Source organism: Ascaphus truei, chromosome 7 (assembly GCF_040206685.1).
Source record: "Ascaphus truei isolate aAscTru1 chromosome 7, aAscTru1.hap1, whole genome shotgun sequence".
In the NCBI taxonomy this organism is placed as follows: domain Eukaryota; kingdom Metazoa; phylum Chordata; class Amphibia; order Anura; family Ascaphidae; genus Ascaphus; species Ascaphus truei.
Window position 1 is genome coordinate 106,410,428 of NC_134489.1, and position 20,454 is coordinate 106,430,881.

The 20,454-nt window shown below is 45.2% G+C and overlaps 1 protein-coding gene across 3 annotated transcripts in view; it reads left to right on the forward strand.

The window, feature by feature from the left end:
• The window catches only part of PTPN4 (protein tyrosine phosphatase non-receptor type 4), a 117,194-nt gene that overhangs the window by 88,441 nt on the left and 8,299 nt on the right, over positions 1–20,454 (forward strand). For all 3 annotated transcript variants that reach the window (XM_075609769.1, XM_075609770.1, XM_075609771.1), the window contains exons 16-22: positions 9,752–9,911; positions 10,779–10,862; positions 11,185–11,241; positions 12,269–12,425; positions 16,331–16,497; positions 17,553–17,643; positions 18,526–18,587. In XM_075609769.1, coding sequence (XP_075465884.1) covers positions 9,752–9,911; positions 10,779–10,862; positions 11,185–11,241; positions 12,269–12,425; positions 16,331–16,497; positions 17,553–17,643; positions 18,526–18,587 — 778 coding nt within the window. The remainder of the gene's footprint in view (positions 1–9,751; positions 9,912–10,778; positions 10,863–11,184; positions 11,242–12,268; positions 12,426–16,330; positions 16,498–17,552; positions 17,644–18,525; positions 18,588–20,454) is intronic.

Below are 20,454 nucleotides of genomic sequence, written 5' to 3' on the forward strand. Positions count from 1 at the left end.
GGTACCTGTATAATAGATGTATTAGGAGCCCTGTGTGTGAGTTGGGTACCTGTATAATAGATGTATTAGGAGCCCTGTGTGTGAGTTGGGTACCTGTATAATTGATGTACAGTATTAGGAGCCCTGTGTGTGAGTTGGGTACCTGTATAATAGATGTATTAGGAGCCCTGTGTGTGAGGTGGGTACCTGTATAATAGATGTATTAGGAGCCCTGTATATGAGAGGTGGGTACCTGTATAATAGATGTATTAGGAGCCCTGTGTGTGAGCGTTGGGTACCTGTACAATAGATGTATTAGGAGCCCTGTGTGTGAGTTGGGTACCTGTATAATAGATGTATTAGGAGCCCTGTGTGTGAGATGTGTACCTGTACAATAGATGTATTAGGAGCCCTGTGTGTGAGGTGGGTACCTGTATAATAGATGTATTAGGAGCCCTGTGTGTGAGTTGGGTACCTGTATAATAGATGTATTAGGAGCCCTGTGTGTGAGGTGGGTACCTGTATAATAGATGTATTAGGAGCCCTGTGTGTGAGAGGTGGGTACCTGTATAATAGATGTATTAGGAGCCCTGTGTGTGAGTTGGGTACCTGTATAATAGATGTATTAGGAGCCCTGTGTGTGAGGTGGGTACCTGTATAATAGATGTATTAGGAGACCTGTGTGTGAGTTGGGTACCTGTATAATAGATGTATTAGGAGCCCTGTGTGTGAGTTGGGTACCTGTATAATAGATGTATTAGGAGCCCTGTGTGTGAGGTGTGTTCCTGTACAATAGATGTATAAGGAGCCCTGTGTGTGAGGTGGGTACCTGTACAATAGATGTATTAGGAGCCCTGTGTGTGAGTTGGGTACCTGTATAATAGATGTATTAGGAGCCCTGTGTGTGAGGTGTATTCCTGTATAATAGATGTATTAGGAGCCCTGTGTGTGAGGTGGGTACCTGTATAATAGATGTATTAGGAGCCCTGTGTGTGAGAGGTGGGTACCTGTATAATAGATGTATTAGGAGCCCTGTGTGTGAGTTGGGTACCTGTATAATAGATGTATTAGGAGCCCTGTGTGTGAGGTGGGTACCTGTATAATAGATGTATTAGGAGACCTGTGTGTGAGTTGGGTACCTGTATAATAGATGTATTAGGAGCCCTGTGTGTGAGTTGGGTACCTGTATAATAGATGTATTAGGAGCCCTGTGTGTGAGGTGTGTTCCTGTACAATAGATGTATAAGGAGCCCTGTGTGTGAGGTGGGTACCTGTACAATAGATGTATTAGGAGCCCTGTGTGTGAGGTGGGTACCTGTACAATAGATGTATTAGGAGCCCTGTGTGTGAGGTGTATTCCTGTATAATAGATGTATTAGGAGCCCTGTGTGTGAGAGGTGGGTACCTGTATAATAGATGTATTAGGAGCCCTGTGTGTGAGGTGGGTACCTGTATAATAGATGTATTAGGAGCCCTGTGTGAGAGGTGGGTACCTGTATAATAGATGTATTAGGAGCCCTGTGTGTGAGGTGGGTACCTGTACAATAGATGTATTAGGAGCCCTGTATAAGAGAGGTGGGTACCTGTATAATAGATGTATTAGGAGCCCTGTGTGTGAGTTGGGTACCTGTATAATAGATGTATTAGGAGCCCTGTGTGTGAGGTGTGTTCCTGTATAATAGATGTATTAGGAGCCCTGTGTGTGAGGTGGGTACCTGTACAATAGATGTATTAGGAGCCCTGTGTGAGAGTTGGGTACCTGTATAATAGATGTATTAGGAGCCCTGTGTGTGAGGTGTGTTCCTGTATAATAGATGTATTAGGAGCCCTGTGTGTGAGGTGTGTTCCTGTATAATAGATGTATTAGGAGCCCTGTGTGTGAGGTGGGTACCTGTACAATAGATGTATTAGGAGCCCTGTGTGAGAGTTGGGTACCTGTATAATAGATGTATTAGGAGCCCTGTGTGTGAGGTGGGTACCTGTATAATAGATGTATTAGGAGCCCTGTGTGAGAGTTGGGTACCTGTATAATAGATGTATTAGGAGCCCTGTGTGAGAGGTGGGTACCTGTATAATAGATGTATTAGGAGCCCTGTGTGTGAGGTACCTGTATAATAGATTTATTAGGAGCCCTGTGTGTGAGTTGGGTACCTGTATAATAGATGTATTAGGAGCCCTGTGTGTGAGTTGGGTACCTGTATAATAGATGTATTAGGAGCCCTGTGTGTGAGTTGGGTACCTGTACAATAGATGTATTAGGAGCCCTGTGTGTGAGGTGGGTACCTGTATAATAGATGTATTAGGAGCCCTGTATATGAGAGGTGGGTACCTGTATAATAGATGTATTAGGAGCCCTGTGTGTGAGTTGGGTACCTGTACAATAGATGTATTAGGAGCCCTGTGTGTGAGGTGGGTACCTGTACAATAGATGTATTAGGAGCCCTGTGTGAGAGGTGGGTACCTGTATAATAGATTTATTAGGAGCCCTGTATAAGAGAGGTGGGTACCTGTATAATAGATGTATTAGGAGCCCTGTGTGTGAGGTGGGTACCTGTATAATAGATGTATTAGGAGCCCTGTGTGTGAGGTGGGTACCTGTATAATAGATGTATTAGGAGCCCTGTGTGTGAGTTGGGTACCTGTATAATAGATGTATTAGGAGCCCTGTGTGTGAGTTGGGTACCTGTACAATAGATGTATTAGGAGCCCTGTATATGAGAGGTGGGTACCTGTATAATAGATTTATTAGGAGCCCTGTGTGTGAGTTGGGTACCTGTATAATAGATGTATTAGGAGCCCTGTGTGAGAGGTGGGTACCTGTATAATAGATGTATTAGGAGCCCTGTGTGTGAGTTGGGTACCTGTATAATAGATGTATTAGGAGCCCTGTGTGTGAGTTGTGTTCCTGTATAATAGATGTATTAGGAGCCCTGTGTGTGAGGTGGGTACCTGTATAATAGATGTATTAGGAGCTCTGTGTGTGAGGTGGGTACCTGTACAATAGATGTATTAGGAGCCCTGTGTGTGAGGTGGGTACCTGTATAATAGATGTATTAGGAGCCCTGTGTGTGAGGTGGGTACCTGTATAATAGATGTATTAGGAGCCCTGTGTGAGAGGTGGGTACCTGTATAATAGATGTATTAGGAGCCCTGTGTGTGAGTTGGGTACCTGTATGATAGATGTATTAGGAGCCCTGTGTGTGAGTTGGGTACCTGTATAATAGATGTATTAGGAGCCCTGTGTGTGAGGTGGGTACCTGTACAATAGATGTATTAGGAGCCCTGTGTGTGAGTTGGGTACCTGTATAATAGATGTATTAGGAGCCCTGTATAAGAGAGGTGGGTACCTGTATAATAGATGTATTAGGAGCCCTGTGTGTGAGATGTGTACCTGTATAATAGATGTATTAGGAGCCCTGTGTGTGAGTTGGGTACCTGTATAATAGATGTATTAGGAGCCCTGTGTGTGAGTTGGGTACCTGTATAATAGATGTATTAGGAGCCCTGTGTGTGGGTTGGGTACCTGTATAATAGATGTATTAGGAGCCCTGTGTGAGAGGTGGGTACCTGTATAATAGATGTATTAGGAGCCCTGTGTGTGAGGTGGGTACCTGTATAATAGATGTATTAGGAGCCCTGTGTGTGAGAGTTGGGTACCTGTACAATAGATGTATTAGGAGCCCTGTGTGTGTGAGTTGGGTACCTGTATAATAGATGTATTAGGAGCCCTGTGTGTGAGTTGGGTACCTGTACAATAGATGTATTAGGAGCCCTGTGTGTGAGAGGTGGGTACCTGTATAATAGATGTATTAGGAGCCCTGTGGGAGAGTTGGGTACCTGTATAATAGATGTATTAGGAGCCCTGTGTGTGAGTTGGGTACCTGTATAATAGATGTATTAGGAGCCCTGTGTGTGAGTTGGGTACCTGTATAATAGATGTATTAGGAGCCCTGTGTGTGAGGTGTGTTCCTGTACAATAGATGTATAAGGAGCCCTGTGTGTGAGGTGGGTACCTGTACAATAGATGTATTAGGAGCCCTGTATAAGAGAGGTGGGTACCTGTACAATAGATGTATTAGGAGCCCTGTGTGAGAGGTGGGTACCTGTACAATAGATGTATTAGGAGCCCTGTATAAGAGAGGTGGGTACCTGTACAATAGATGTATTAGGAGCCCTGTGTGTGAGAGGTGGGTACCTGTATAATAGATGTATTAGGAGCCCTGTGTGTGAGTTGGGTACCTGTATAATAGATGTATTAGGAGCCCTGTGTGTGAGGTGGGTACCTGTATAATAGATGTATTAGGAGACCTGTGTGTGAGTTGGGTACCTGTATAATAGATGTATTAGGAGCCCTGTGTGTGAGTTGGGTACCTGTATAATAGATGTATTAGGAGCCCTGTGTGTGAGGTGTGTTCCTGTACAATAGATGTATAAGGAGCCCTGTGTGTGAGGTGGGTACCTGTACAATAGATGTATTAGGAGCCCTGTATAAGAGAGGTGGGTACCTGTATAATAGATGTATTAGGGGCCCTGTGTGTGAGGTGTGTACCTGTATAATAGATGTATTAGGAGCCCTGTGTGTGAGTTGGGTACCTGTATAATAGATTTATTAGGAGCCCTGTGTGTGAGGTGGGTACCTGTATAATAGATGTATTAGGAGCCCTGTGTGTGAGTTGGGTACCTGTATAATAGATGTATTAGGAGCCCTGTGTGTGAGAGGTGGGTACCTGTATAATAGATGTATTAGGAGCCCTGTGTGTGAGGTGGGTACCTGTATAATAGATGTATTAGGAGCCCTGTGTGTGAGTTGGGTACCTGTACAATAGATGTATTAGGAGCCCTGTGTGAGAGTTGGGTACCTGTATAATAGATGTATTAGGAGCCCTGTGTGTGAGTTGGGTACCTGTATAATAGATGTATTAGGAGCCCTGTGTGTGAGGTGGGTACCTGTATAATAGATGTATTAGGAGCCCTGTGTGTGAGAGTTGGGTACCTGTATAATAGATGTATTAGGAGCCCTGTGTGTGAGGTGTGTACCTGTATAATAGATGTATTAGGAGCCCTGTGTGTGAGAGTTGGGTACCTGTATAATAGATGTATTAGGAGCCCTGTGTGTGAGGTGTGTACCTGTATAATAGATTTATTAGGAGCCCTGTGTGAGAGTTGGGTACCTGTACAATAGATGTATTAGGAGCCCTGTGTGAGAGGTGGGTACCTGTATAATAGATTTATTAGGAGCCCTGTGTGTGAGGTGTGTACCTGTATAATAGATGTATTAGGAGCCCTGTGTGTGAGGTGTGTACCTGTATAATAGATGTATAAGGAGCCCTGTGTGTGAGGTGTGTACCTGTATAATAGATGTATTAGGAGCCCTGTGTGTGAGAGTTGGGTACCTGTATAATAGATGTATTAGGAGCCCTGTGTGTGAGAGTTGGGTACCTGTATAATAGATGTATTAGGAGCCCTGTGTGCGAGTTGGGTACCTGTATAATAGATGTATTAGGAGCCCTGTGTGTGAGAGTTGGGTACCTGTATAATAGATGTATTAGGAGCCCTGTGTGTGAGGTGTGTACCTGTATAATAGATTTATTAGGAGCCCTGTGTGAGAGTTGGGTACCTGTACAATAGATGTATTAGGAGCCCTGTGTGAGAGGTGGGTACCTGTATAATAGATTTATTAGGAGCCCTGTGTGTGAGGTGTGTACCTGTATAATAGATGTATTAGGAGCCCTGTGTGTGAGGTGTGTACCTGTATAATAGATGTATAAGGAGCCCTGTGTGTGAGGTGTGTACCTGTATAATAGATGTATTAGGAGCCCTGTGTGTGAGGTGTGTACCTGTATAATAGATTTATTAGGAGCCCTGTGTGAGAGTTGGGTACCTGTACAATAGATGTATTAGGAGCCCTGTGTGAGAGTTGGGTACCTGTACAATAGATGTATTAGGAGCCCTGTGTGTGAGGTATGTACCTGTATAATAGATGTATTAGGAGCCCTGTGTGTGAGGTGTGTACCTGTATAATAGATGTATAAGGAGCCCTGTGTGTGAGTTGGGTACCTGTACAATAGATGTATTAGGAGCCCTGTGTGAGAGGTGGGTACCTGTATAATAGATTTATTAGGAGCCCTGTATAAGAGAGGTGGGTACCTGTATAATAGATGTATTAGGAGCCCTGTGTGTGAGGTGGGTACCTGTACAATAGATGTATTAGGAGCCCTGTGTGTGAGTTGGGTACCTGTACAATAGATGTATTAGGAGCCCTGTGTGAGAGTTGGGTACCTGTATAATAGATTTATTAGGAGCCCTGTGTGTGAGTTGGGTACCTGTATAATAGATGTATTAGGAGCCCTGTGTGTGAGGTGGGTACCTGTATAATAGATGTATTAGGAGACCTGTGTGTGAGTTGGGTACCTGTATAATAGATGTATTAGGAGCCCTGTGTGTGAGTTGGGTACCTGTATAATAGATGTATTAGGAGCCCTGTGTGTGAGGTGTGTTCCTGTACAATAGATGTATAAGGAGCCCTGTGTGTGAGGTGGGTACCTGTACAATAGATGTATTAGGAGCCCTGTATAAGAGAGGTGGGTACCTGTATAATAGATGTATTAGGGGCCCTGTGTGTGAGGTGTGTACCTGTATAATAGATGTATTAGGAGCCCTGTGTGTGAGTTGGGTACCTGTATAATAGATTTATTAGGAGCCCTGTGTGTGAGGTGGGTACCTGTATAATAGATGTATTAGGAGCCCTGTGTGTGAGTTGGGTACCTGTATAATAGATGTATTAGGAGCCCTGTGTGTGAGAGGTGGGTACCTGTATAATAGATGTATTAGGAGCCCTGTGTGTGAGGTGGGTACCCCTATAATAGATGTATTAGGAGCCCTGTGTGTGAGTTGGGTACCTGTACAATAGATGTATTAGGAGCCCTGTGTGAGAGTTGGGTACCTGTATAATAGATGTATTAGGAGCCCTGTGTGTGAGTTGGGTACCTGTATAATAGATGTATTAGGAGCCCTGTGTGTGAGGTGGGTACCTGTATAATAGATGTATTAGGAGCCCTGTATATGAGAGGTGGGTACCTGTATAATAGATGTATTAGGAGCCCTGTGTGTGAGTTGGGTACCTGTACAATAGATGTATTAGGAGCCCTGTGTGAGAGGTGGGTACCTGTATAATAGATTTATTAGGAGCCCTGTATAAGAGAGGTGGGTACCTGTATAATAGATGTATTAGGAGCCCTGTGTGTGAGGTGGGTACCTGTACAATAGATGTATTAGGAGCCCTGTGTGTGAGTTGGGTACCTGTACAATAGATGTATTAGGAGCCCTGTGTGAGAGTTGGGTACCTGTATAATAGATTTATTAGGAGCCCTGTGTGTGAGTTGGGTACCTGTATAATAGATGTATTAGGAGCCCTGTGTGTGAGGTGGGTACCTGTATAATAGATGTATTAGGAGCCCTGTGTGTGAGGTGGGTACCTGTATAATAGATGTATTAGGAGCCCTGTGTGTGAGGTGTGTTCCTGTATAATAGATGTATTAGGAGCCCTGTGTGTGAGGTGGGTACCTGTATAATAGATGTATTAGGAGCCCTGTGTGTGAGTTGGGTACCTGTATAATAGATATATTAGGAGCTCTGTGTGAGAGTTGGGTACCTGTACAATAGATTTATTAGGAGCCCTGTATAAGAGAGGTGGGTACCTGTATAATAGATATATTAGGAGCTCTGTGTGAGAGTTGGGTACCTGTATAATAGATGTATTAGGAGCCCTGTGTGTGAGGTGGGTACCTGTATAATAGATGTATTAGGAGCCCTGTGTGTGAGGTGGGTACCTGTATAATAGATGTATTAGGAGCCCTGTGTGTGAGTTGGGTACCTGTATAATAGATGTACAGTATTAGGAGCCCTGTGTGTGAGTTGGGTACCTGTATAATAGATGTACAGTATTAGGAGCCCTGTGTGTGAGGTGTGTTCCTGTATAATAGATGTATTAGGAGCCCTGTGTGTGAGGTGTGTTCCTGTATAATAGATGTATTAGGAGCCCTGTGTGTGAGGTGTGTTCCTGTATAATAGATGTATTAGGAGCCCTGTATAAGAGAGTTGTGTACCTGTATAATAGATGTATTAGGAGCCCTGTGTGTGAGAGTTGGGTACCTGTATAATAGATTTATTAGGAGCCCTGTGTGTGAGGTGTGTACCTGTATAATAGATGTATTAGGAGCCCTTTATAAGAGAGTTGTGTACCTGTATAATAGATATATTAGGAGCCCTGTATATGAGAGGTGTGTACCTGTATAATAGATGTATTAGAAGCCCTGTGTGTGAGGTGTGTACCTGTATAATAGATGTATAAGGAGCCCTGTGTGTGAGTTGGGTACCTGTATAATAGATGTATTAGGAGCCCTGTGTGTGAGGTGGGTACCTGTATAATAGATGTATAAGGAGCCCTGTGTGTGAGGTGAGTTCCTGTATAATAGATGTATTAGGAGCCCTGTGTGTGAGGTGTATTCCTGTATAATAGATGTATTAGGAGCCCTGTGTGTGTGAGGTGGGTACCTGTATAATAGATGTATTAGGAGCCCTGTGTGTGAGGTGGGTACCTGTATAATAGATGTATTAGGAGCCCTGTGTGTGAGTTGGGTACCTGTATAATAGATGTATTAGGAGCCCTGTGTGTGAGTTGGGTACCTGTATAATAGATGTATTAGGAGCCCTGTGTGTGAGGTGGGTACCTGTATAATAGATGTATAAGGAGCCCTGTGTGTGAGGTGAGTTCCTGTACAATAGATGTATTAGGAGCCCTGTGTGTGAGTTGGGTACCTGTACAATAGATGTATTAGGAGCCCTGTGTGTGAGGTGGGTACCTGTACAATAGATGTATTAGGAGCCCTGTGTGTGAGGTGGGTACCTGTATAATAGATGTATTAGGAGCCCTGTGTGTGAGGTGGGTACCTGTATAATAGATGTATTAGGAGCCCTGTGTGTGAGGTGTATTCCTGTATAATAGATGTATTAGGAGCCCTGTGTGTGTGAGGTGGGTACCTGTATAATAGATGTATTAGGAGCCCTGTGTGTGAGGTGGGTACCTGTATAATAGATGTATTAGGAGCCCTGTGTGTGAGTTGGGTACCTGTATAATAGATGTATTAGGAGCCCTGTGTGTGAGTTGGGTACCTGTATAATAGATGTATTAGGAGCCCTGTGTGTGAGGTGGGTACCTGTATAATAGATGTATAAGGAGCCCTGTGTGTGAGGTGAGTTCCTGTACAATAGATGTATTAGGAGCCCTGTGTGTGAGTTGGGTACCTGTACAATAGATGTATTAGGAGCCCTGTATATGAGAGGTGTGTTCTTGTATAATAGATGACAGCAGCTGTAAGTGCCACAGACTATAGTAGAGCTCTGTGAGGGGCTTTGGATCCCCCCACTAAAATCCTGTGTGGCAGTCCTTGCTTGCCACGGATCTGTACACACAGACTTGGGACATCCTAGTTCTGTAAAAGAGAAGTGTGAAACGTTTGCACGAGGTCCTGAACCATGCGATCTCATTTTTGAGCCTGCGTTCGCGAGTGATGCACCGCGCATTAAATCGCCGCGTGTTGTAGCTTCATTTAATATTCCAGTTTGCTAAATTCTCTAGATTTTCTTGTGCAATTCTCAAACCGAAAAGGTTTGCAGAATGCGCAGGCGTCACAGGGCACAGGGCGCGGCTCTGCCTGGCGATATTTCGCTCTTCTGTACTCCGTAACTTGATTGGGTTTTTTGTCATTGTTAGGTCCCAAGACAATGCTGTAGAGGCGCCGCCTCCAGCTCTGCCCCCAAAACAATCTAAAAAGAACAGTGTCAACCAAATTCATCACTGCCACTCCCAGCAAGAACTGGACAACCACATCAGTGACACATCCGACGATCCTTGGACGCCTGAAAAATCCACTGTAAGTTCAGTCGGATCACATGGCCTCTGGGTTTGGTTGGTCACATTTACCTCTCCTTACACACAACGTGTCTGTTTGTCATCTGCTCTTCTATTGCTTGATTCCTATGGGGAAGGAATGAAATGTATGTTTTAAATGATCTTGTAACCACTTTTCTTGTGGATGGGTATGCAACACACCGTATTGGCCCGAATATAGTGCTGTGTTTTTTTTCCCTAAAAATGTCCTTCCGAAAACTGTCCTCGTGTTATACGCGCAGCCTGACACCTTTTATTTTTCATGTAGAATAACTTCAAAACTTTAGGGGCGTATTATGTGCGAGGCTGTGCTATATTCAGGCCAATACGGTACTCCAGTTCCTCCTTTTTTTTATTGAAGAAACCACTTTTAGTGGTGCAATGTAAAATGTCCAATCACACAACCGCACACGCGTCCAACCACACACGCGTCCAACCACACACGCGTCAAACCGCACAACCGCACATGTGTTGGCCAATGCAATCCTTTCCCTTCTAGGCAGAATTAATATCCATTAATAGAGGTGTGCGCGCCTTTCCAGAAGATACAAAAACTAATGGACATACGCTTTCACCTGGCCGCCGAGCCTCCCCCCGGGCCGGCTCCCTACCCTACCGTCAGGCGTGTCCTCACATAGCCAACGTTTGGGGCAAAAGGGAAATACGGTTAACAGCATATCTCGAGCAACTGACACAAAATAATGAGAGGTTGAGTATAGGCAGCAAAGACAAATTGCTTGTGGACAGGTGACATGAGCCTCTTTGGTAAGACGGTACATGCACTGGGTGACGCGGTGCTGTAGGTTGGTAAACGCCCCCATTGAGTCGCGCTGTGATTTATCTGTTGCAGCCGAACGGCATTGTATCCCATGACAATCTTGTGCTGATAAGAATGAGACCGGACGACAATGGACGGTTTGGCTTCAACGTGAAGGTAAGAACCTCCCAGTCACTTTGCTAGTTTTGCAGGTACATGCGCGAGGATATTCAATATCTTCATGTTACCGCAGTGTCTCAGTCATGGGCCAGATTGGTCATTTTGATGGAATCTGGAAGGTTTTTCTTTCTCCTTGTGAAAATTATTAGCAAATAGTGTATTTATTTTCCTTCATCTGTATCAATATAAATAAAGTGTCTCACCCATTAAGAGATGGTTAAACTATATGAACACGTTGTTACTCTTCAGTTCTATGTACCATTGTTCTGCGCAGTGTGATTGTGGCAGTCACTCTCCTGTGGTTGTTGGTTTTCTGTAGGGAGGTTTTGATCAGAAAATGCCGGTCATCGTATCCAGGGTCGCGCCGGGAACTTCGGTAAGTGGCGGCAAGGAACATTGTTTTTTACATTGAACAAAGTGCAGTGTCTGTCTGCTCTTACCTGGAGAGGAGAGGCCACGAATGCAAAGAGGTGCGCAGCCGTGAAATTCTTTGGGTTATTTCAGCAGTCGCAAGCATTTCTACATCAGAGCGACTGTATCGAGCATTTCTACATCAGAGCGACTGTATCGAGCATTTCTACATCAGAGCGACTGTATCGAGCATTTCTACATCAGAGCGACTGTATCGAGCATTTCTACATCAGAGCGACTGTATCGAGCATTTCTACATCAGAGCGACTGTATCGAGCATTTCTACATCAGAGCGACTGTATCGAGCATTTCTACATCAGAGCGACTGTATCGAGCATTTCTACATCAGAACGACTGTATCGAGCATTTCTACATCAGAGCGACTGTATCGAGCATTTCTACATCAGAGCGACTGTATCGAGCATTTCTACATCAGAGCGACTGTATCGAGCATTTCTACATCAGAGCGACTGTATCGAGCATTTCTACATCAGAGCGACTGTATCGAGCATTTCTACATCAGAGCGACTGTATCGAGCATTTCTACATCAGAGCGACTGTATCGAGCATTTCTACATCAGAGCGACTGTATCGAGCATTTCTACATCAGAGCGACTGTATCGAGCATTTCTACATCAGAGCGACTGTATCGAGCATTTCTACATCAGAGCGACTGTATCGAGCATTGCTTACACTTTTAGATTAGTGGTTACATACAGTAGGCAGCTGTTTAAAAGCGTATCCAAAGTTGGCTCTGGTTTCGCTTGTACCTGTCTTGGTCCCGCGCTCAGCTCCGAGCCGTGCAGCTCCTGTCTCTAGGATCACGAGACCGCGGCATGCTTCTGCTGTTAGTGTTTCTGTACGAGGTGCAAGAGTGTACGATAGAGCAGTAAACTGGAGCAGGAATTATAGCCTTCAAAAATAACTTGCAGAAATAAAAGATGGCAGTCTAGTTATGTTGCGTATTTAGCCCTCCTCTCTCCCTTGTGCAGGCGGATCTGTGTGTCCCCCGTTTAAATGAAGGGGATCAGGTGGTGCTGATCAATGGAAGGGATATATCCGAGCATTCCCACGACCAAGTTGTCATGTTCATCAAGGCCAGCTGTGAGAGGCACTCGAGGGAGCTGGTGCTGCTGGTGCGACCTAACGGTGAGAGGGAGCGAGTCTGTACTTGGCATGAACCGCCCAGGTACTATTGCTGTTAAACTGCAACATCGGTAAGGCCAGTTTCAAAGGAGAAAGGAAGATCGTTTGTGGGAAGCTACAGATGGGAGGGAACCATCCTGCCCCACAATCTCAGCCATGACCCCTAAGGGGAAATGAAGTGACCCTCTCATCGCTAGAAACATCACTCACAAAAAGCTGCATTACCCCCATACATTGAAAGTCCTCTTAGCTACAGAGGTGATAAAGCAGCAGCAGCGATGTCTGTACATTTCTCTCATCGCTAGATCATGCAATTATCATCTGTACTTGTTTTGGAGAGAACACTAGAACAGAATGAGAATATGCAGAGTGTCAGTATGAGGGAAGTGAGTGAGAATATGCAGAGTGTTAGTGTGAGGGAAGTGAGTGAGAATATGCAGAGTGTCAGTGTGAGGGAAGTGAGTGAGAATATGCAGAGTGTTAGTGTGAGGGAAGTGAGTGAGAATATGCAGAGTGTCAGTGTGAGGGAAGTGAGTGAGAATATGCAGAGTGTCAGTATGAGGGAAGAGAGTGAGAATATGCAGAGTGTCAGTGTGAGGGAAGTGAGTGAGAATATGCAGAGTGTCAGTGTGAGGGAAGTGAGTGAGAATATGCAGAGTGTCAGTATGAGGGAAGTGAATGAGAATATGCAGAGTGTCAGTGTGAGGGAAGTGAGTGAGAATATGCAGAGTGTCAGTATGAGGGAAGTGAGTGAGAATATGCAGAGTGTCAGTGTGAGGGATGTGAGAATATGCAGTGTGTCAGTGTGAGGGAAGTGAGTGAGAATATGCAGAGTGTCAGTGTGAGGGAAGTGAGTGAGAATATGCAGTGTGTCAGTATGAGGGAAGTGAGAATATGCAGTGTGTCAGTGTGAGGGAAGTGAGTGAGAATATGCAGAGTGTCAGTGTGAGGGAAGTGAGTGAGAATATGCAGAGTGTCAGTGTGAGGGAAGTGAGTGAGAATATGCAGAGTGTCAGTGTGAGGGAAGTGAGTGAGAATATGCAGAGTTGCGGTGTGAGGGAAGTGAGAATATGCAGTGTGTCAGTATGATGGAAGTGAGTGAGAATATGCAGAGTGTCAGTATGATGGAAGTGAGTGAGAATATGCAGAGTGTCAGTGTGAGGGAAGTGAGTGAGAATATGCAGAGTGTCAGTGTGAGGGAAGTGAGAATATGCAGAGTGTCAGTATGAGGGAAGTGAGTGAGAATATGCAGAGTGTCAGTGTGAGGGAAGTGAGAATATGCAGTGTGTCAGTGTGAGGGAAGTGAGTGAGAATATGCAGAGTTGCGGTGTGAGGGAAGTGAGAATATGCAGTGTGTCCGTATGAAGGAAGTGAGTGAGAATATGCAGAGTGTCAGTGTAAGGGAAGTGAGTGAGAATATGCAGTGTGTCAGTATGATGGAAGTGAGTGAGAATATGCAGTGTCAGTGTGAGGGAAGTGAGTGAGAATATGCAGAGTGTCAGTATGAGGGAAGTGAGTGAGAATATGCAGAGTGTCAGTATGAGGGAAGTGAGTGAGAATATGCAGAGTGTCAGTGTGAGGGAAGTGAGTGAGAATATGCAGAGTGTCAGTGTGAGGGAAGTGAGTGAGAATATGCAGAGTGTCAGTGTGAGGGAAGTGAGTGAGAATATGCAGAGTGTCAGTGTGAGGGAAGTGAGTGAGAATATGCAGAGTGTCAGAGTGAGGGAAGTGAGTGAGAATATGCAGTTGCAGTGTGACGGAAGTGAGTGAGAATATGCAGAGTTGAGGTGTGAGGGAAGTGAGAATATGCGGAATTGCAGTGTGAGAGAAGTGAGAATATACAGAGTTGTAGTGTGAGGGAAGTGAGTGAGAATATGCATAGTTGCAGTGTGAGGGAAGTGAGTGAGAATATGCAGAGTTGCAGTGTGAGGGAAGTGAGTGAGAATATGCAGAGTGTCAGAGTGAGGGAAGTGAGTGAGAATATGCAGTTGCAGTGTGACGGAAGTGAGTGAGAATATGCAGAGTTGAGGTGTGAGGGAAGTGAGAATATGCAGAGTTGCAGTGTGAGGGAAGTGAGAATATGCGGAATTGCAGTGTGAGAGAAGTGAGAATATACAGAGTTGTAGTGTGAGGGAAGTGAGTGAGAATATGCATAGTTGCAGTGTGAGGGAAGTGAGTGAGAATATGCAGAGTTGCAGTGTGAGGGAAGTGAGTGAGAATATGCAGAGTTGCAGTGTGAGGGAAGTGAGAATATGCAGAGTTGAGGTGTGAGGGAAGTGAGTGAGAATATGCAGAGTTGCAGTGTGAGGGAAGTGAGTGAGAATATGCAGCGTTGCAGTGTGAGGGAAGTGAGTGAGAATATGCAGAGTTGCAGTGTGAGGGAAGTGAGTGAGAATATGCAGAGTTGCAGTGTGAGGGAAGTGAGAATATGCAGAGTTGAGGTGTGAGGGAAGTGAGTGAGAATATGCAGCGTTGCAGTGTGAGGGAAGTGAGTGAGAATATGCAGAGTGTCAGTGTGAGGGAAGTGAGTGAGAATATGCAGCGTTGCAGTGTGAGGGAAGTGAGTGAGAATATGCAGCGTTGAGGTGTGAGGGAAGTGAGTGAGAATATGCAGAGTTGAGGTGTGAGGGAAGTGAGTGAGAATATGCAGAGTTGCAGTGTGAGGGAAGTGAGTGAGAATATGCAGAGTTGAGGTGTGAGGGAAGTGAGTGAGAATATGCAGCGTTGCAGTGTGAGGGAAGTGAGAATATGCAGAGTTGCAGTGTGAGGGAAGTGAGTGAGAATATGCAGCGTTGCAGTGTGAGGGAAGTGAGTGAGAATATGCAGAGTTGCAGTGTGAGGGAAGTGAGTGAGAATATGCAGCGTTGCAGTGTGAGGGAAGTGAGTGAGAATATGCAGCGTTGCAGTGTGAGGGAAGTGAGTGAGAATATGCAGCGCTGCAGTGTGAGGGAAGTGAGTGAGAATATGCAGCGTTGCAGTGTGAGGGAAGTGAGAATATGCAGCGTTGCAGTGTGAGGGAAGTGAGAATATGCAGCGTTGCAGTGTGAGGGAAGTGAGTGAGAATATGCAGCGTTGAGGTGTGAGGGAAGTGAGTGAGAATATGCAGAGTTGAGGTGTGAGGGAAGTGAGTGAGAATATGCAGAGTTGAGGTGTGAGGGAAGTGAGTGAGAATATGCAGAGTTGCAGTGTGAGGGAAGTGAGTGAGAATATGCAGAGTTGAGGTGTGAGGGAAGTGAGTGAGAATATGCAGCGTTGCAGTGTGAGGGAAGTGAGAATATGCAGAGTTGCAGTGTGAGGGAAGTGAGTGAGAATATGCAGCGTTGCAGTGTGAGGGAAGTGAGTGAGAATATGCAGAGTTGCAGTGTGAGGGAAGTGAGTGAGAATATGCAGCGTTGCAGTGTGAGGGAAGTGAGTGAGAATATGCAGCGTTGCAGTGTGAGGGAAGTGAGTGAGAATATGCAGCGCTGCAGTGTGAGGGAAGTGAGTGAGAATATGCAGCGTTGCAGTGTGAGGGAAGTGAGAATATGCAGCGTTGCAGTGTGAGGGAAGTGAGAATATGCAGCGTTGCAGTGTGAGGGAAGTGAGTGAGAATATGCAGCGTTGCAGTGTGAGGGAAGTGAGAATATGCAGCGTTGCAGTGTGAGGGAAGTGAGAATATGCAGCGTTGCAGTGTGAGGGAAGTGAGTGAGAATATGCAGCGTTGCAGTGTGAGGGAAGTGAGAATATGCAGCGTTGCAGTGTGAGGGAAGTGAGTGAGAATATGCAGCGTTGCAGTGTGAGGGAAGTGAGTGAGAATATGCAGCGTTGCAGTGTGAGGGAAGTGAGAATATGCAGCGTTGCAGTGTGAGGGGTTAGTACCCGATGAGGGGACCTGCAGAATGATGTGGTACTGTTGTGTATATCACTAGCTGTCTATGACCTGGTGGAGGATCGGCTGGAGCACGAGCCGGATTTTCAGTACATCCCTGAGAAGACCCCCATGGACGGTTTTCATTCAGACGATGACGCGCTGCGGGAATCTATGATTCAGCTGGCGGAGGGCCTGCTCAATGGGACCATCCTTGCACAGTTTGATGTAAGCCATTTCCTGCGGTGCATAGTGTAAAACATACACTATTCCCTTTATATAGACTGACGGACTATGACGGGGAAATTACTTTAGCAACGCCGCAGGGGACCGGGTGATTTAGATACTAAAAGCACTTAGGGCCGTGTTTACTAAGCTGTTCTTTGCCATAAAACACCTTGTGGCCCACGTGAAGAAGTCTTCTGGCATTGCACCACTGAGTATACACGTTGTAGTATATTAGTATACACTATAGTACGTACACATTCATACCTTCTCGTGTATTTTTCTCATTTCTATCCTCCCAGCTTTGCAAATCACAACTTCTCTTCCCTTTTTATTACTTTTTATTTGACGGAAACCCGAGTCGGCAGCGAATGTTCCGGTTTTAACTTGAATGTTCCTCTTTCCTGTAACATCGCCCCTTCCAGTTGCCTGCGAGTGGCTGTAACTCCCTGGCTCGCTTTCCTGGCAATTTAACACAGTTACACTGAAGCCACAAAGCACTTCCATGTGGATCTGATGTCGGCCTGCACGGATAGTGTAATTACAGCCTCACACAGGGGCTTTCATACAGCTTTGTTCTTAACCAAAGAGCTATTTGCAGTTTCCGACTTAAGAAGTAGTTGTTACCGAGTCGGCCAAGTTATTTTTTTTTATTACTTCGGTATTTTTATTGGTAAACCAGGCTGGGCAACTCCAGTCCTCAAGGGCAACCATCAGGTCAGGTTTTATGCATATCCCTGCTTCAGCACAGATGGCTCAAAGTCTCTGCTTCAGCACAGCTGGCTCAATCGGGCTTTGCTTCAGCACAAGTGGCCCAGTCTTTGACTGAGCCACCTGTGCTGAAGCAGGGATATCCTTAAAACCTGACCTGTTTATGGCACTTGAGGGCTGGCGTTGCCCACCCCTGTGGTAGATGAATCATTGCGGTTAAATGCATTTGTCATTGTGTCGGTAAAGTTGGACTTCCCGTGCGTTCTGCGTGGTACAGGTCGGTAATACTGTAGGTTGTATGATCATGTGAATTTCATACAGTGAGACGTTTTTTCTCTCCCATTCAGCAACTGTACCGGAGAAAGCCGGGAATGCCCATGTCTTGTGCCAAATTACCTCAGAATATTTCCAAAAACAGATACAGAGATATTTCGCCTTGTAAGTACGACATCGCTTCAAACCCACGCTGAGTGTTACAGGGCGAGGAGGGGAAGTCAAAGTATGACACAGCTGATGTTTAGGGCCATTAGTACCCGAGTGCTCCTTCCAGAAGCCGCAAACCAACCATGTATGCATGTCTTTATTTATATAGCGCCATTAATGTACACAGCGCTTCACAGCAGTAATACACGTGACAATCATATAAATAACACAGAGTGGGAAGAAGTGATTCAGACATAAAAGTACCATTTAGGAAAAGGAGTCCCTACTCCAAAGAGCTTACAATCTAATTTGTTGGTAGGAAAAACGTAAAGAGACAGTAGGACGACGTTCTGGTAAGTGCGTCTGCAGGGGGCCAAGGTTTATGTATGAGGTGTAAAGTATCAGCCACAGAGCTACTCATATGCTTCCTTAAGCAGGTGTGTTTTGAGGTGGGTCTTAAAGGTGGATAGAGAGGGTGCTAGTCAGGGTACTGAGGGGGAGGGCATTCCAGAGGTGCGGGGCAGTCAGTGAAAAAGGTTTAAGGCGGGAGAGGGCTTTAGATACAAAGGGGGTAGAGAGGAGACATCCTTGAGAAGAACGCAAGAGTTGGGATGGTGAATAACGAGAAATTAGGGCTGAGATGTAAGGAGGGGCAGAAGAGTGTAAAGCTTTAAAAGAGAGGGGAATGCTGCAAAGCCACCTTCCCCTTGCCAAGGAAGATGTCGGCACAGTTTAATTTATTCTACTCTCAGAGTGTCACATATGCACAAACAGCAGAGATTCTAAAACCTTTTGGCTGGAGAAAGCTATTAAAAGCCTTGCCCAGCCTGGAGTTCTGTGTGTACTAATTATACAGAACAGAAGCGTAATGAGTCCAATTTGTGTTTTGTTTTTCAGATGATGCTACACGGGTCATTTTAACAGGTGGTGATGATTATATCAATGCAAACTATATCAATGTAAGTTACTTGTGAGCGTAGCAGAGCGCAGGTCTCCGCTGCGCTGCCCCAAGAAACGCACAAATGTATCATACCCAAGGCAGAGGTCCCCAACTGAAGTCCTCACAGACCACTTACCGTGCAGGGTTTAAGGATACCCCTGCTTCAGCACAGGTGGTTCAGTCAGAGTTATTGAGCCACCTGTACTAATGAGGATAACCATAAAACCTGGATTCTGAGCGGTCCTTGAGGACTGGACTTAAGAAGTCCTGGTCTAAGGGAATGTTCTCTTCAATCCATATAGGTACAGAATGGTACTGCCCCATAAACTCCTGCGCGAGTAAGGAGCGCTCACTGGCCACTTTAAATGTCTCCAGGCATGGGTGCTTACAAACGTACACCCAAAGCGCTCTGACATTAAAGCAGCAAAACGTGACATCTTATAGTTAGTTTTTTTTAATCAGTTCTGAGTATTAGATAATACTTATTGCATTTATTATTATTATTATTCCACCCAATGCCATTTTTAGTTCGTTTTAAAGCATCCTTTGATTTTTATAGCGGCCTTTAACCCACCTCCCCAGCAGTGCAAGATAATGGCAACACTTTCCTGTTTGTAATAATTTGTTGACAGTGTTCCCAGCAGTTTGAGCTGTAAACTGTAACAATAGATAATGTTACCATGGTAATATAAGGATACATTGTAGCTGCTGAGTTGCACGCACTGAAGCAGCTATTATGTAAGGCAGAGATGTGCAAACATGTTGTCCTGCGCCCCCCTGCATGCTCTCCCCCACTGCTTGCGCCCCCACTCACCTTGTATCAAGCATCAACTGACGCTGCGGGGTCATGTGATGTTGTGTGACCCCGCGGTGACATTTGTTGCCATGGCGACGCGTCACACGTTAGTGATTTACAGGCCTCACGCGGTCCCCCGGCATTTAAATGCCATGGGTAAGAGAGCGGGGCCTCTACCCACCGCAACCCCCTAAAAAATATCTCGGGCGCACCCCTGATTTAAGGCGCACCCCTGATTTAAGGCGCACCCCTGATTTAAGGCACACAATCGAGATTTTTTTTACACATTTAAATCAGGAGCACCAAACGATTTCTAGTTTAGGTAAGAAAGTCACATTGTCACATCCTTTACATATAAAATAAGAAAAGGGGGGGGGGGATGTAGTATTTCCGCTTTTAGACACCCCCGCTTCTAATTATTTGTAAAATAATCATTTTGTTTGGATATTGGTTGTTTTAACCCCGTCCCTTCCAGTGTACCTGCAAAGCATGAAAATGGTGTTGAAATAAAGTTCGCCCCTTCGTTGTCAGCGGGGCTTGTGCATTGCAGATCACTCTGGCAACAAAATGGTTAAAGGCATCTATGTATATATATATATTAGCAGGGTTGCAAATAAAATTGATAGGAAGAGAGGAGGGAATTATGTGAACATTACACTTTCATCAAGAATAAAATCTTAATTCAGTTTATAAGGCAGCAAAAATCCTGCGATCCCAAAGCTGTGTGTTTATTTCTGTAGAAGGTATCGCACAAGCTTTGTGTCTATAATTTGAAGCTTTTCCCGGCGGAGGAGTTGTGCGCGTTATCTTTCAGCTTAATGCATGACCGCAGCGTTGAATCTTTTCTCACGCTGTCCGCGACCTTGAGAAGGGAGTGAGCGTTTGGCAAGGGTCACGGAAATCTAAGCCCCAGTTAACGTTCGCATAAACATGCACTCCCCGAACACCTGCTCCACTGAGTGATTTAAAACCCTGTTCCGCAAAGCAGCAGCGATACGGCTCCTGTTATTTACAGCACGAGAATATAGTGGGGTCACTGCAATTGGGAAACATGGATCACGGTGTAAAGGTTCTGTATCACGCACAACAC